The 14,490-nt window shown below is 46.8% G+C and overlaps 1 protein-coding gene across 1 annotated transcript in view; it reads right to left on the reverse strand.

The window, feature by feature from the left end:
• Positions 1-9,507: 9,507 nt before the first annotated feature.
• The window catches only part of LOC311106023 (solute carrier family 12 member 9-like), a 56,536-nt gene continuing 51,553 nt past the window's right edge, over positions 9,508-14,490 (reverse strand). Inside the window, exons 12-13 of the mRNA XM_084148293.1 lie at positions 11,710-11,856; positions 9,508-11,561 (exon numbers count right to left, since the gene is read on the reverse strand). Of these exons, the coding sequence (XP_084004419.1) occupies positions 10,618-11,561; positions 11,710-11,856 (1,091 nt within the window). The 3' untranslated portion in view covers positions 9,508-10,617. The remainder of the gene's footprint in view (positions 11,562-11,709; positions 11,857-14,490) is intronic.

A 14,490-nucleotide genomic window follows, 5' to 3' on the forward strand; every position in this document is an offset into this window, starting at 1 on the left:
TACCAGTCCCACTCAACCATACTCAACTGCACTCAATGACTCAGAACCATGTGAAGCACACACTGATTGTCATTGAACCACTGGACAAAAATAAGTGGTCATGCAGAGCTTAAGGGCGTAGCAGGGGAGTGATGTCTCCCGACTCACAGACATGGGCGTTTGTGCATCAGTAAATGAGTGCGCTTGGCGGTGGTAGGTAACAGTCATTACCGTCCAGCCAGCCATTCCTTCTGCACCAATGTGCTTGAAAACTTACTCATGCACTCTCTCACCCAATGTTCTAATTACCAACGCTCTAACCAACAACAACAAAAACACACACAATTAAGATGCTCACTCTTCTGTGTCCTTCCCCATTTTCTTTCTTTCTCTAAACCTGTGATCTCTTGTTCCCATAGAGGTTGAAAAGTCTTAATTTGATGCCTGTGTGTTTGTTCCCACGGCGATAAAAGATAAACAGACTCACCTGGGAGAAGAAAAGACACAATGCCATTAAACAGGAGTGGTATGAAACCTGCTGCTTAAAGATGGAGGGAGGAGATGGGAAGGAATGAGAGGAAGAGGGAGATGGAGGAGGGAGAAGAGAAAAATCAGATGAAAATATTAGGAAAATTCAGAGATGAAAATATTAGGAAAAATTCAGAGATGAAAATATTAGGAAAAAATCAGAGGAGATGGAAGATGAGATGGAAATGAAGAGGAGAAGAAAATGAGGTAAAGAAAGGTAAGTTAATAAAATAACAGGTGGGAAACAGGGAGAGAGAAAATAATAAATGAGGGAAATAGAGATGTAGTACATGCTGAGAGAGAGGGGAGGAGAGAGATGTTGAGAAGAGGGGGGATAGTTAGGGAAAGGAGGGTAGTTAGGGAAAGGAGGAGAGTGGAAGGGACTTTAGGGACCCTATACTAATGCAAGAGCAGACGCGCACGCACGCGCACGCGCATGCGCGCACACACACACACAACTCACACACACACACACACACACACACACACACACACACACACACACACACACACACACACACACACACACACACACACACACACACACACACACACACACACACACACACACAGGTCTAACCATACGTTTACACAGCCTGGTCCAATAACAGTGAATTAATATATGAAATCTGCCAACCTCATAACTACATTCATTTCCCTGCTTTCTTCCTCGTCTCTCTTCCCCAGGACAGACAGGGCTTTCAGACAGAGAGCCTGAACCCAATCAACAAAGAGAGCCTGCAATCATTATCTCTCTCTCACACTCTCTCAGCTCAAACTATTTACACAATTTGGGAGCAATTTGAGCAGAACCTAGCAGAGATCTGAGTCACCCAACATAGCACTTAACTGCTAGGTATTGAATAGGTTCTTCTGTAAGAACACAGTATGAAACATCACACAGGACAGGACTAGAGGTGTCATGCCCCATTGATCTGAGGTATCTCTGTATAACATCTAATTGAAATACCCCTCAATTTCATCCACTTGTATGACGAAATACATCAGATGTAGTTTTGGTTCCATCACAGAGAATGAATAGCACAGACAGCAGGACATTTGGCCACCAGCGATCCTTTCAAACACATGAAGCCTATGATGCCTGGGGTCATGATGGCATGGCACAGCTCGACAACTCACAACACAGCAGCTACACACAGTGGATTCAGGTATGAACTCTACAGCACCTCTAAAACTCAGTGTGAGTTGTTATTGTTGTTTAGTGGTGGTCAGGGGGTGGGCAGGCAGGCAGGCGGGCAGGAAGATGACGAGTGGCTCCTCTTTGTTGTAATAAACACCCTGCAAGCTCTTTATCTCCCCAGAGCAAACAGCCCAATCAATATGCAGCAGGTGTGTGTGTACCCACGTGAGAGGAGAGAGAGAGAGAGAGAGAGAGAGAGAAAAAATAGAGAGAGAGAGAGAGAAAATAGAGAGAGAGAGAAAAGAGAGAGAGAGAGAGATAGAGAGAGAGAGAGAGAGATACACCTACCGATCAAAAGTTTTAGAACGCCTACTCATTCAAGGGTTTTTCTTTATTTTTTACTATTTTCTACATTGTAGAATAATAGTGAAGACATCAACACTATGAAATAACACATATAAAATCCTGTAGTAACCAAAAAGTGTTAAACAAATCCAAATATATTTCATATTTGAGATTCTTCAAATAGCCACCCTTTGCCTTGATGATAGCTTTGCACACTCTTGGCATTCTCTCAACCAGCTTCACCTGGAATGCTTTTCCAACAGTCTTGAAGGAGTTCCCACATATGCTGAGCACTTGTTAGCTGCTTTTCCTTCACTCTGCGGTCTGACTCATCCCAAACCATCTCAATTTGGTTGAGCTCGGGGGATTGTGGAGGCCAGGTCATCTGATGCAGCACTCCAACGATGAGCCTATAGGGAGGAGGTCAGAGACCTGGTAGTGTGGTTCCAGGACAACAACCTCTCCCTCAACGTGAGCAAGACAAAAAAGATGATTGTGGACTACAGGAAAAGGAGGGCCGAACACGCCCCCATTCACATCGACAGGGCTGTAGGGGAGCGGGTCGAGAGTTTCAAGTTCCTTGGTTTCCACATCACCAACAAACTATCATGGTCCAAACACACCAAGAAAGTTGTGAAGAGGGCATGACTACGCCTTTTCCCCCTCAGGAGACTGAAAAGATTTGGCATGGGTCCCCAGATCCTCAAAAAGTTCTACAGCTGCACCATCGAGAGCATCCTGACCGGTTGCAGTCATCCAAGTCATAGACTGTTCTCTCTGCTACCGCACAGCAAGCGGTACCGGAGCACCAAGTCTAGGTCCAAAAGGCTCCTTAACAGCTTCTACCCTCAAGCCATAAGACTGCTGAACAATTAATCAAATGGCCACCCGGACTATTTACATTGAACCCCCCCTTTGTTTTTACACTGCTGCTACTGTTTATTATCTATGCAGTCACTTTACCCCTACCTACATGAACAATTTACCTCGACAAACCTTTACCCTGCACATTGACTCGGTACCGGTGCCCCTGTATATAGCCTCATTATTGTTATTTTATTGTGTTACTTTTTTTATTACATTTTTAACTTTAGTTGATTTAGTAAATATTTTCTTAACTCAATTTTCTTAAAACTGCGTTGTTGGTTAAGGGCTTGTAAGTAAGCATTTCACAGTAAGTTGTTGTATTCGGCGCATGTGACAAATACAATTTGATTTGATTTGAGTGATGTCACAATGCAGATGTGCTTGTAGGGGCAGATTCCGACATAGGAAATGCACGCCTTTCCTACGCACTTCTCAGTAGTTGTTACCTTATGCATATTTCAACCTGCGTGTCCTGATCGCGTCTGGTGTGGGGGGACAAAATCAACTTGCGGACACGCGTGTGTGCGGTCTGGGTAGCATGTTACCTTATGCAGGTGCGTAACGGGCTATGCAGTCCTGGTTCCCTTGTGTGCACTGAATACATTTGATTCAACTGCTGAAAACCCTCCCACTTGCTGGCCAACAGATTTTGTTTATGTTTTCATTCAATTGGGTTTTCAGTACATTTATCTTAAGCCATCCATTTAAATATGGTGTACCTTTAATTAGAATTCTGTTGACAGACTCTCTAGAATACATAGAGAGAACAGGTTCAGAATATAGGGATCAATAAAAAAAAATCAATCAAAATATATGCATATTGGTCTGTTTCAGTACCAACTGGTAGATTAAAAAATACTCTGATCTTGTAGATTATATAGGTACATTTTTGGGTAAAGAAAGTATGTATGAATCACACAAAAAACAGGTTTGGAGAGCCTTTACGCTCAAAATATATTTGATTCATCCTGAAAGTTGTCGTATTCAAGTATAATCCATAAAATACTGGAAGGTGGAAAAAGAAGAGTACAATCAGGGTTGAACAATAGTCCTATAAATCTACCCTAATCATGGAACTGTTTGAAAATGGTTCAGTCATGAACTGTGCGCCTTGCTCCAGGTTTAACCTGCTATGTGTGGTCTAAGTTCCATAATGATTCAAATAGGCTACATGTCCCAAATTATTGCACAACATTAGTCTAATATGATCCACTAATGCTAGCGGCCCTCAGGAACAACTACACAGACGTGACAGAGGAAAGAAAGATAAACGGAATGGAATGATGCAAAATGATGTTAGTGACCTTCAGGTCGGAGCTCTAGAAAGAGGCCCAAGTTCCTGACTTGGAATTCCGAGTTGGATGACCATTCAAAATGTATTTTCCCAGTCGGAGCTTGTTTTTTCCCCAGTTCCCAGTTCTCTTGAACTCACTAAAGTCTGAGATTTCCCAGTTCCGAGTTTCCTGTTTTTTTTTTAAGCGGCAGAATTCATGCTGGATTGACAGTATTTATCCTTTTAAGCTTGGATAAGAGACCCTTAAACCTATTCTTGGACCACACATCCACTCCACTGAATAGCAGGCTAGTGATTGCTTTGCAATGCCTGCAGTTAGCCACTGATTCCTTCCAAATCACTCATTGTTGAATTTGCAATTTCCAACTTGTTGTGTAATGTTTATTTTCAATTGCCGATGAGCACAGATACGTTTTATCTCTAATTTCTCTTCCTATGACAAGGATTGAAAAGGATTTGCCAGTAGATTGTCGACTTGATTCATGATGATGACTGCTAGCTTGCTAGCTATGATTTTTAAAGTATGATGTTGACATGATTCAGTCCAATCAAAGCTACGGTAGATATAACGTGATTTGACGTCATTTTATCTGTGGCCAATGACCTTGATCCATCTTGGATGGGCACTTCTAATGTAACTCTATGGCAGCACCCAAGGGGCTTGAATTTTCGAGCTCTCCCCGTACATTGTGCGGTGACATCACCATGAGTGACAGAACACTGAGCCAATCACGGCGCAACTAGAGAACATTACCAACCCCTACGCTCCGTATTTTCCTAGGCTAGGCTGAAACACCTGCATTTTGGAGCTGCGGATTATGCGGCTTTATTAACTCAATGATTATTTATTTTTTACATTGTTTGCAAACTGATGTGTGACACGTATTAATGCCAAAATAACATTGCTAAACAGGTGGGGCTCTGGATAGAGGGCACACAGTATGCCCCAACCCCAATCTAATATCCAGCATCTATCTGAAACACACACACAAATACAACGACCTCCCCGACACAAATCCCTACTGTGCATATTTGTAGTACACATAGTTGAAGGGTTCACTTGATCAGAAACTGTAATTGAATCTTCCACAGTACCTTAATCATCCTTCCTGATATAGGTTTGAGATATTATGTCCCCCCCCCCCCCACTTCTAAAACACGTCACACACTTCCTTTGACCTTCTCAGGGCAAATAGAGAAATCTTACACCAAATACCATGTGTTCTAAAGCACTTTCAAAGTGTGGCTCTTTATCTCAATGAAAAATGTTCAGCTCCATTTTCTGACCAGATATTGATGGTTATGTTGGGTTATTTTTCAAATCTCTCCCTTACCTGCGATATGGAATCAATTTATTTTTGTTGCCAGCTAGGGGACAGGGCATTTTGGCTGGCTGGAACTGTCTGTCTTAGTCTGTCTAGACTGGAGCCTTCCCATCACTCCATCCAAGTCTAGTTTATTTGAGAAACACAGCACAGTTGCCACAAGGCCTACACCTGCAAGACACATTAACTAATTAACCTTGACACACCCAGAGCTTACCATAGACAGGGCCATAACCAGAGTTTGAGTTTAAATGATTCACCCTGACACGTACAGTGAGGGAAAAAAGTACACTGCTAAAAAAAATAAAGGGAACACTTAACAACACAATGTAACTCCAAGTCAATCACACTTCTGTGAAATCAAACTGTCCACTTAGGAAGCAACACTGATTGACAATAAATGTCACATGCTGTTGTGCAAATGGAATAGACAACAGGTGGAAATTATAGGCAATTAGCAAGACACCCCCAATAAAGAAGTGGTTCTGCAGGTGGTGACCACAGACCACTTCTCAGTTCCTATGCTTCCTGGCTGATGTTTTGGTCACTTTTGAATGCTAGCGGTGCATTCACTCTAGTGGTAGCATGAGACGGAGTCTACAACCCACACAAGTGGCTCAGGTAGTGCAGCTCATCCAGGATGGCACATCAATGCGAGCTGTGGCAAGAAGGTTTGCCGTGTCTGTCAGCGTAGTGTCCAGAGCATGGATGCGCTACCAGGAGACAGGCCAGTACATCAGGAGATGTGGAGGAGGCCGTAGGAGGGCTACAACCCAGCAGCAGGACCGCTACCTCCGCCTTTGTGCAAGGAGGAGCAGGATGAGCACTGCCAGAGCCCTGCAAAATGATCTCCAGCAGGCCACAAATGTGCATGTGTCTGCTCAAACGGTCAGAAACAGACTCCATGAGGGTGGTATGAGGGCCCGACGTACACAGGTGGGGGGTTGTGCTTACAGCCCAACACCGTGCAGGACGTTTGGCATTTGCCAGAGAACACCAAGATTGGCAAATTCGCCACTGGCGCCCTGTGCTCTTCACAGATGAAAGCAGGTTCACACTGAGCACAGAGTCTGGAGACGCCGTGGAGAACGTTCTGCTGCCTGCAACATCCTCCAGCATGACCGGTTTGGCGGTGGGTCAGTCATGGTGTGGGGTGGCATTTCTTTGGGGGACCGCACAGCCCTCCATGTGCTCGCCAGAGGTAGCCTGACTGCCATTAGGTACCGAGATGAGATCCTCAGACCCCTTGTGAGACCATATGCTGGTGCGGTTGGCCCTGGGTTCCTCCTAATGCAAGAAAATGCTAGACCTCATGTGGCTGGAGTGTGTCAGCAGTTCCTGCAAGAGGAAGGCATTGATGCTATGGACTGGCCCGCCCGTTCCCCAGACCTGAATCCAATTGAGCACATCTGGGACATCATGTCTCGCTTCATCCACCAACGCCACGTTGCACCACAGACTGTCCAGGAGTTGGCGGATGCTTTAGTCCAGGTCTGGGAGGAGATCCCTCAGGAGACCATCCGCCACCTCATCAGGAGCATGCCTAGGCGTTGTAGGGAGGTCATACAGGCACGTGGAGGCCACACAGGCACGTGGAGGCCACACACACTACTGAGCCTCATTTTGACTTGTTTTAAGGCCATTACATCAAAGTTGGATCAGCCTGTAGTGTGGTTTTCCACTTTAATTTTGAGGGTGACTCCAAATCCAGACCTCCATGGGTTGATACATTTGATTTCCATTGATAATTTTTGTGTGATTTTGTTGTCAGCACATTCAACTATGTAAAGAAAAAAGTATTTAATAAGATAATTTCATTCATTCAGATCTAGGATGTGTTGTTTAAGTGTTCCCTTAATTTTTTTGAGCAGTGTATTTGATCCCCTGCTGATTTTGTACATTTGCCCACTGACAAAGACATGATCAGTCTATAATTTTAATGGTAGGTTTATTTGAACAGTGAGAGACAGAATAACAACAACAAAAATCCAGAAAAACGCATGTCAAAAATGTTCTAAATTGATTTGCATTTTAATGAGGGAAATAAGTATTTGACCCCTCTGCAAAACATGACTTAGTACTTGGTGGCAAAACCCTTGTTGGCAATCACAGAGGTCAGACATTTCTTGTAGTTGGCCACCAGGTTTGCACACATCTCAGGAGGGATTTTGTTCCGCTCCTCTTTGCAGATCTTCTCCAAGTCATTAAGGTTTCGAGCCTGATGTTTGGCAACTCGAACCTTCAGCTCCCTCCACAGATTTTCTATGGGATTAAGGTCTGGAGACTGGCTAGGCCACTCCAGGACCTTAATGTGCTTCTTTTTGAGCCACTCCTTTGTTGCCTTGGCCGTGTGTTTTGGGTCATTGTCATGCTGGAATACCCATCCACAACCCATTTTCAATGCCCTGGCTGAGGGAAGGAGGTTCTCACCCAAGATTTGACAGTACATGGCGCCGTCCATCGTCCCTTTGATGCAGTGAAGTTGTCCTGTCCCCTTAGCAGAAAAACACCCCCAAAGCATAATGTTTCCACCTCCATTCCTCCTCCTCCAAACACGGCGAGTTGAGTTGATGCCAAAGAGCTCGATTTTGGTCTCATCTGACCACAACACTTTCACCCAGTTCTCCTCTGAATCATTCAGATGTTCATTGGCGCCCCAGGCCGAGGGAATAATCGCACCAACTGTTGTCACCTTCTCACCAAGCTGCTTGGCGATGGTCTTGTAGCCCATTCCAGCCTTGTGTATGTCTACAATCTTGTCCCTGACATCCTTGGAGAGCTCTTTGGTCTTGGCCATGGTGGCGAGTTTGGAATCTGATTGATTGATTGCTTCTGTGGACAGGTGTCTTTTATACAGGTAACAAGCTGAGATTAGGAGCACTCCCTTTAAGAGTGTGCTCCTAATCTCAGCTCGTTACCTGTATAAAAGACACCTGGGAGCCAGAAATATTTCTGATTGAGAGGGGGTCAAATACTTATTTCCCTAATTAAAATGCTAATCAATTTATAACATTTTTGACATGCGATTTTCTGGATTTTTTTGTTGTTATTCTGTCTCTCACTGTTCAAATACACCTACCATTAAAATTATAGACTGATAATTTCTTTGTCAGTGGGCAAACGTACAAAATTAGCAGGGGATCAAATACTTTTTTCCCTCACTGTAGCATCAGCGACTGATCAGTCAGTTGTAATGATGAATTTCATAAAATCAATCAACTCTTTAGATATCTATTTTCTCAATTGCAGTGTTCATATTTGTATTAACGGAATTACCAATCAAGCACCACACAGACATCAATGGAGCACACAGATGATCGTATTACATGAATTATTAGAATATTAATTACAATTCTGTATTAATATCAGTGATGTAGTGTTAAAAAAAGGTGGGTAATGGGTAAACTATAAACTCCAGTGGGCAATTGAGAGATAAGCACCAATATAAACAAGCGTATGACATTTTTACACTTGGTCTGCGGTTGTGAGGACGGTCGGACGTCCTGCCAAGTTCTCTAAAACGACGTTGGAGGCGGCTTATGGTAGAGAAATGAACATTCCCGCAGGCAGCATGCCAATTGCACACGCCCTAAAAACAACTTGAGACATCTGCGGCATTGTGCGGAGTGACAAAACTGCACATTTTAGAGTGGCCTTTTATTGTCCCCAGCACAAGGTGCACCTGTGTAATGATCATGCTGTTTAATCAACTTCTTGATATGCCACAGGTGTCAGGTGGATGGATTATCTTGGCAAAGGAGAAATGCTCACTAACACGTATGTAAACAAATTTGTACACATTTTTGAGAAATACGCTTTTTGTGCGTATGGAACATTTCTGGGATCTTTAATTTCAGCTCATGAAACACAGGACCAACACCTTACATGTTGCATTTATATTTTTGTTCAGTATACTTACGGACCTTAACATAGACACATCAATCAACACTTCAACTAGGTTTAGATCAATTACTGGCAGACTCAAAACTAATGCACAATGTGAAATTAAAATAAAGATCACACAGAACTTAAACAAAACAGCTTCTTTATTCAATCACAATATACACACTTTAAAATATTATGATTTGGATGGTACTTTTAAAAAAGTGACATTTTTTGTTTAATTTAAAATAGTGTTGATGTACAGGTATCTGTGTTCCAGCAAAAAGTAATTGAGCTGCATAGGACCTGTCATATCCCAGAATTATTTGCATAGGAGTGTAGTGTCCAATAGAAGGGCTCCATGGAGATGAAAGATCTATATAGAATAGATATCCCTTCAGTAAACATCCATGGGATTCCATGTAGACTAGAGTTGGACTAGAGTTGGTCCAGGAGTTTGTCCTGTTGAAGGAAACTACTGGTCCTGAAGCCTACATGAGGAGTGTGCAATGTCTGCTACACCCAGGCACACAAGAGCACTTTGTCATTCTGATTGGTTCAGTCAGTAATACATAGTCATAATGGTACAAAGGAAAATATTTCTAAAAGGAAAAAAAGATCAAGAGCACCCAAATATATTTCTTAATTTTGTTGTTGTTGTTGCAATAAACAGATCGCTGGATTTTCATATTTGAACTGTAAACTTTTAAAAGGTCACGTTTCTCAACCGAGCTACTCACTCTCACAATGAACAATCACTCACAAAGGACAAGGGGGCAGAGGGAACACTTATACACAGACTACTGAGGGAATGCGTACCAGGTGTGTGTGATTGACAAGACAAGACAAGACAAATGGAGTGATGATAAATGGAGAGGTGGCTAGTAAGCCGGTGACGACGAACGCCGAAACCTGCCCGAGCAAGGAGGAGGGGCAGCCTCGGCTAAATTCGTGACACATTTAGCTGAGCTCCAATGACTTGGCAGAGTGTCAGACTTCAGTCCCCTTGAAGGAGAAAAATCTATATATTATTATCATTTACTTTTTGGACAGTGCAACCCTTCCATATTCATAAGGAGGATAGGGGCAGGGAGGAAACATATTAGTACTGTATTTTAGTACAGCTTTGGGGAAGGTAAGTGGATCCTTGACCTTTGTCTAAGTACCACTTCTACTTGCAGCAATTTGGTAAGGGGATGAAATAAGGGTTTAAATCAAGGGTCAGCTGGTTTAAGTTTGGGGTTAGAGTTCAGGGGTTAGAGGTCGGTGGTGAGGACAGGCGTAACCCCGTGTATGAGCAGGGTAGGACCCAGGTCCTTGGTGAGCAGGTCCAGCTGGCGCAGGTAGGCCGTGTAGCGGCGGGTGTCAGCAGGGGGGCGGGGCAAATACAGGAAACGCACGGCCGGAGGGGGGCGGGCCTGCTCCAGGATCAACTTGTTAACGGCCGACAGATACTCATCAGACAGCCTTGTGGCGTTGCTAGGGAAGCTATTCACATAGTCGTTGTCTCCTTCCTCCTCCTCAAACAACCCCCTCTTCCCCACCCCCTCCTCCTCTCTCTGTGATTGGCGGGAGGGCCTCCTCTTGCCCGCCTCACCCTGCCTCTGCCAATGTAGCGCCACCTGCTGGTCCCAGGGCACCGTGTACACGTTGGCTTTGATCCTCAGCTCCTTCAGCAGCTGACCCAGCTTCTCCTCAGAGCCTCGCAGACTCCGCCCTTCCTCCACACACAGAAAGAGGCGGAGTCTAGCATGGCGCCAGGCGCGGACCATGTTGAGGACGCAGGCGAGCTGGAGCAGGAAGAGGGAGCAGGTGTCTACGTAGCTGGAGCTGTCTGGTCTCAGCAGGTTGACGGGCCACACGTCCACGTACAGAGCACCCTTCCCTTGGGACGAGGAGATGGTCGAGGCCCGGTCGAACTGGTGGAAGTAGCGGGCTAGCGCTACGTTCTTCAACATCTTCATGGCGTCTGCGATCACCGCCACGTATTCTTGGGGTCCCATGACTTTTCCGTTTTCTCCGTTGCCCTCCTCCTTGCCATCATTGGATGCCCGCAGGGCGGGGAAGTGGTAGGGCGGGTGTTCGTCCTCGGGGTCCTGAGTGGCGACGGCGGCATCTGTGAGGGCGGGGTCAGTGAGTTTGTCTTTGGGGGTGCAGTCATCATAGAAACCCAGGACCAAGGTGTTGGGCCTCATCCCACCTAGAGAGACAGAGAGGGATGGAAAGAGGGAGAGATGAGTGAATGGGTGAGATGTGATTGTAAAAGAGGTGTGTATGAGTGACAGTTGGGCCAGAGTTACAGCTAATAGAGTACATGGTATCAGAGAGTAGTGAATAGAATCACTGACCTAGGCCAGAGATGAAGAGTAGGTGTTGGACTCCGTGCCGTACTGAGTCAGCCAGGGTGAGGTTGACAAATGCCTTGATGTTGAGGTGGTCCACCAGAGACAACCACGAGTCATAACGACACTGGAGAGGGTCGGACGGTAACGTGTCTGAGAGGGGTGGGGGGGGGACAAAGAGAGCGAGAGAGAGAAACAAAACATCAATATCTATGCAAACATTTTGGCCAGGGGCCATTATCTGCCAAGTGCTCTTAGAGAATAAGCGATTAAGTTATTTCTCTGTATTGTGACCTGATTGGGCAGAGTGCCACAGAAGAACAAAAGAGCTACAGACAGAAGAGACACGAGAGAGAGACATGAGAGAGAGAGACACGAGAGAGAGAGAGAGACACACAAGAGAGAGAGAGACACACACGAGAGAGAGAGACACACACACGAGAGAGAGAGACACACACACGAGAGAGAGAGACACACACGAGAGAGAGAGACACACGAGAGAGAGACCGACACACGAGAGAGAGACCGACACGAGAGAGAGACCGACACGAGAGAGAGACCGACACACGAGAGAGAGACCGACACACGAGAGAGAGACCGACACACGAGAGAGAGACCGACACACGAGAGAGAGACCGACACACGAGAGAGAGAGCGACACACGAGAGAGAGCGACACACGAGAGCGAGAGAGCGACACACGAGAGAGAGAGAGACACACGAGAGAGAGAGAGACACACGAGAGAGAGAGAGCGACACACGAGAGCGAGAGAGCGACACACGAGAGAGAGAGCGACACACGAGAGAGAGAGCGACACACGAGAGAGCGACACACGAGAGAGCGACACACACGAGAGAGCGACACACGAGAGAGCGACACACGAGAGAGAGAGCGACACACGAGAGAGAGAGCGACACACGAGAGAGAGACACGAGAGAGAGAGACACGAGAGAGAGAGAGACACACGAGAGAGAGAGACACACGAGAGAGAGACACACGAGAGAGAGAGAGCGACACACGAGAGAGAGAGCGACACACGAGAGAGAGAGAGCGACACACGAGAGAGAGAGTGACACACGAGAGAGCGACACACACGAGAGAGCGACACACACGAGAGAGCGACACACGAAAGAGAGCGACACGAGAGAGAGAGAGCGACACACAAGAGAGAGAGCGACACACGAGAGAGAGAGCGACACACGAGAGAGCGACACACGAGAGAGAGAGACACGAGAGCGAGAGAGCGACACACGAGAGCGAGAGAGCGACACACGAGAGAGAGAGCGACACACGAGAGAGCGACACACACGAGAGAGCGACACACGAGAGAGAGAGCGACACACGAGAGAGAGAGCGACACACGAGAGAGAGAGCGACACACGAGAGAGAGAGAGACACGAGAGAGAGAGAGACACACGAGAGAGAGAGACACGAGAGAGAGACACGAGAGAGAGAGAGCGACACACGAGAGAGAGAGCGACACACGAGAGAGAGAGAGCGACACACGAGAGAGAGAGAGCGACACACGAGAGAGAGAGCGACACACGAGAGAGAGAGAGCGACACACGAGAGAGAGAGTGACACACGAGAGAGCGACACACACGAGAGAGCGACACACGAAAGAGAGCGACACGAGAGAGAGAGAGCGACACACAAGAGAGAGAGCGACACACGAGAGAGAGAGCGACACACGAGAGAGCGACACACGAGAGAGAGAGACACGAGAGCGAGAGAGCGACACACGAGAGCGAGAGAGCGACACACGAGAGAGAGAGCGACACACGAGAGAGCGACACACACGAGAGAGCGACACACGAGAGAGAGAGCGACACACGAGAGAGAGAGCGACACACGAGAGAGAGAGAGACACGAGAGAGAGAGAGACACACGAGAGAGAGAGACACGAGAGAGAGACACGAGAGAGAGAGAGCGACACACGAGAGAGAGAGCGACACACGAGAGAGAGAGAGCGACACACGAGAGAGAGAGAGCGACACACGAGAGAGAGAGTGACACACGAGAGAGCGACACACACGAGAGAGCGACACACGAAAGAGAGCGACACGAGAGAGAGAGAGCGACACACAAGAGAGAGAGCGACACACGAGAGAGAGAGCGACACACGAGAGAGAGCGACACACGAGAGAGAGCGACACACGAGAGAGAGCGACACACGAGAGAGAGCGACACACGAGAGAGAGAGCGACACACGAGAGAGAGAGCGACACACGAGAGAGAGAGCGACACACGAGAGAGCGCGACACACGAGAGAGAGCGCGACACACGAGAGAGAGCGCGACACACGAGAGAGAGCGCGACACACGAGAGAGAGCGCGACACACGAGAGAGAGCGCGACACACGAGAGAGAGCGCGACACACGAGAGAGAGAGCGCGACACACGAGAGAGAGAGCGACACACGAGAGAGAGAGAGACGAGAGAGAGAGACACGAGAGAGAGAGAGAGACGAGAGAGAGAGACACGAGAGACACGAGAGAGAGAGAGAGACACGAGAGAGAGAGAGAGACACGAGAGAGAGAGACACGAGAGAGAGAGAGAGACACGAGAGAGAGAGAGAGAGACACGAGAGAGAGAGAGAGACACACGAGAGAGAGAGAGAGACACACGAGAGAGAGAGAGAGACACACGAGAGAGAGAGAGACACACGAGAGAGAGAGAGACACACGAGAGAGAGAGAGAGACACACGAGAGAGAGAGAGAGAGAGAGACACGAGAGAGAGAGAGACACGAGAGAGAGAGAGAGACACACGAGAGAGAGAGAGAGACA

Source organism: Coregonus lavaretus, assembly GCF_964263955.1.
Source record: "Coregonus lavaretus genome assembly, chromosome: 30".
Classification (NCBI taxonomy): Eukaryota; Metazoa; Chordata; class Actinopteri; order Salmoniformes; family Salmonidae; genus Coregonus; species Coregonus lavaretus.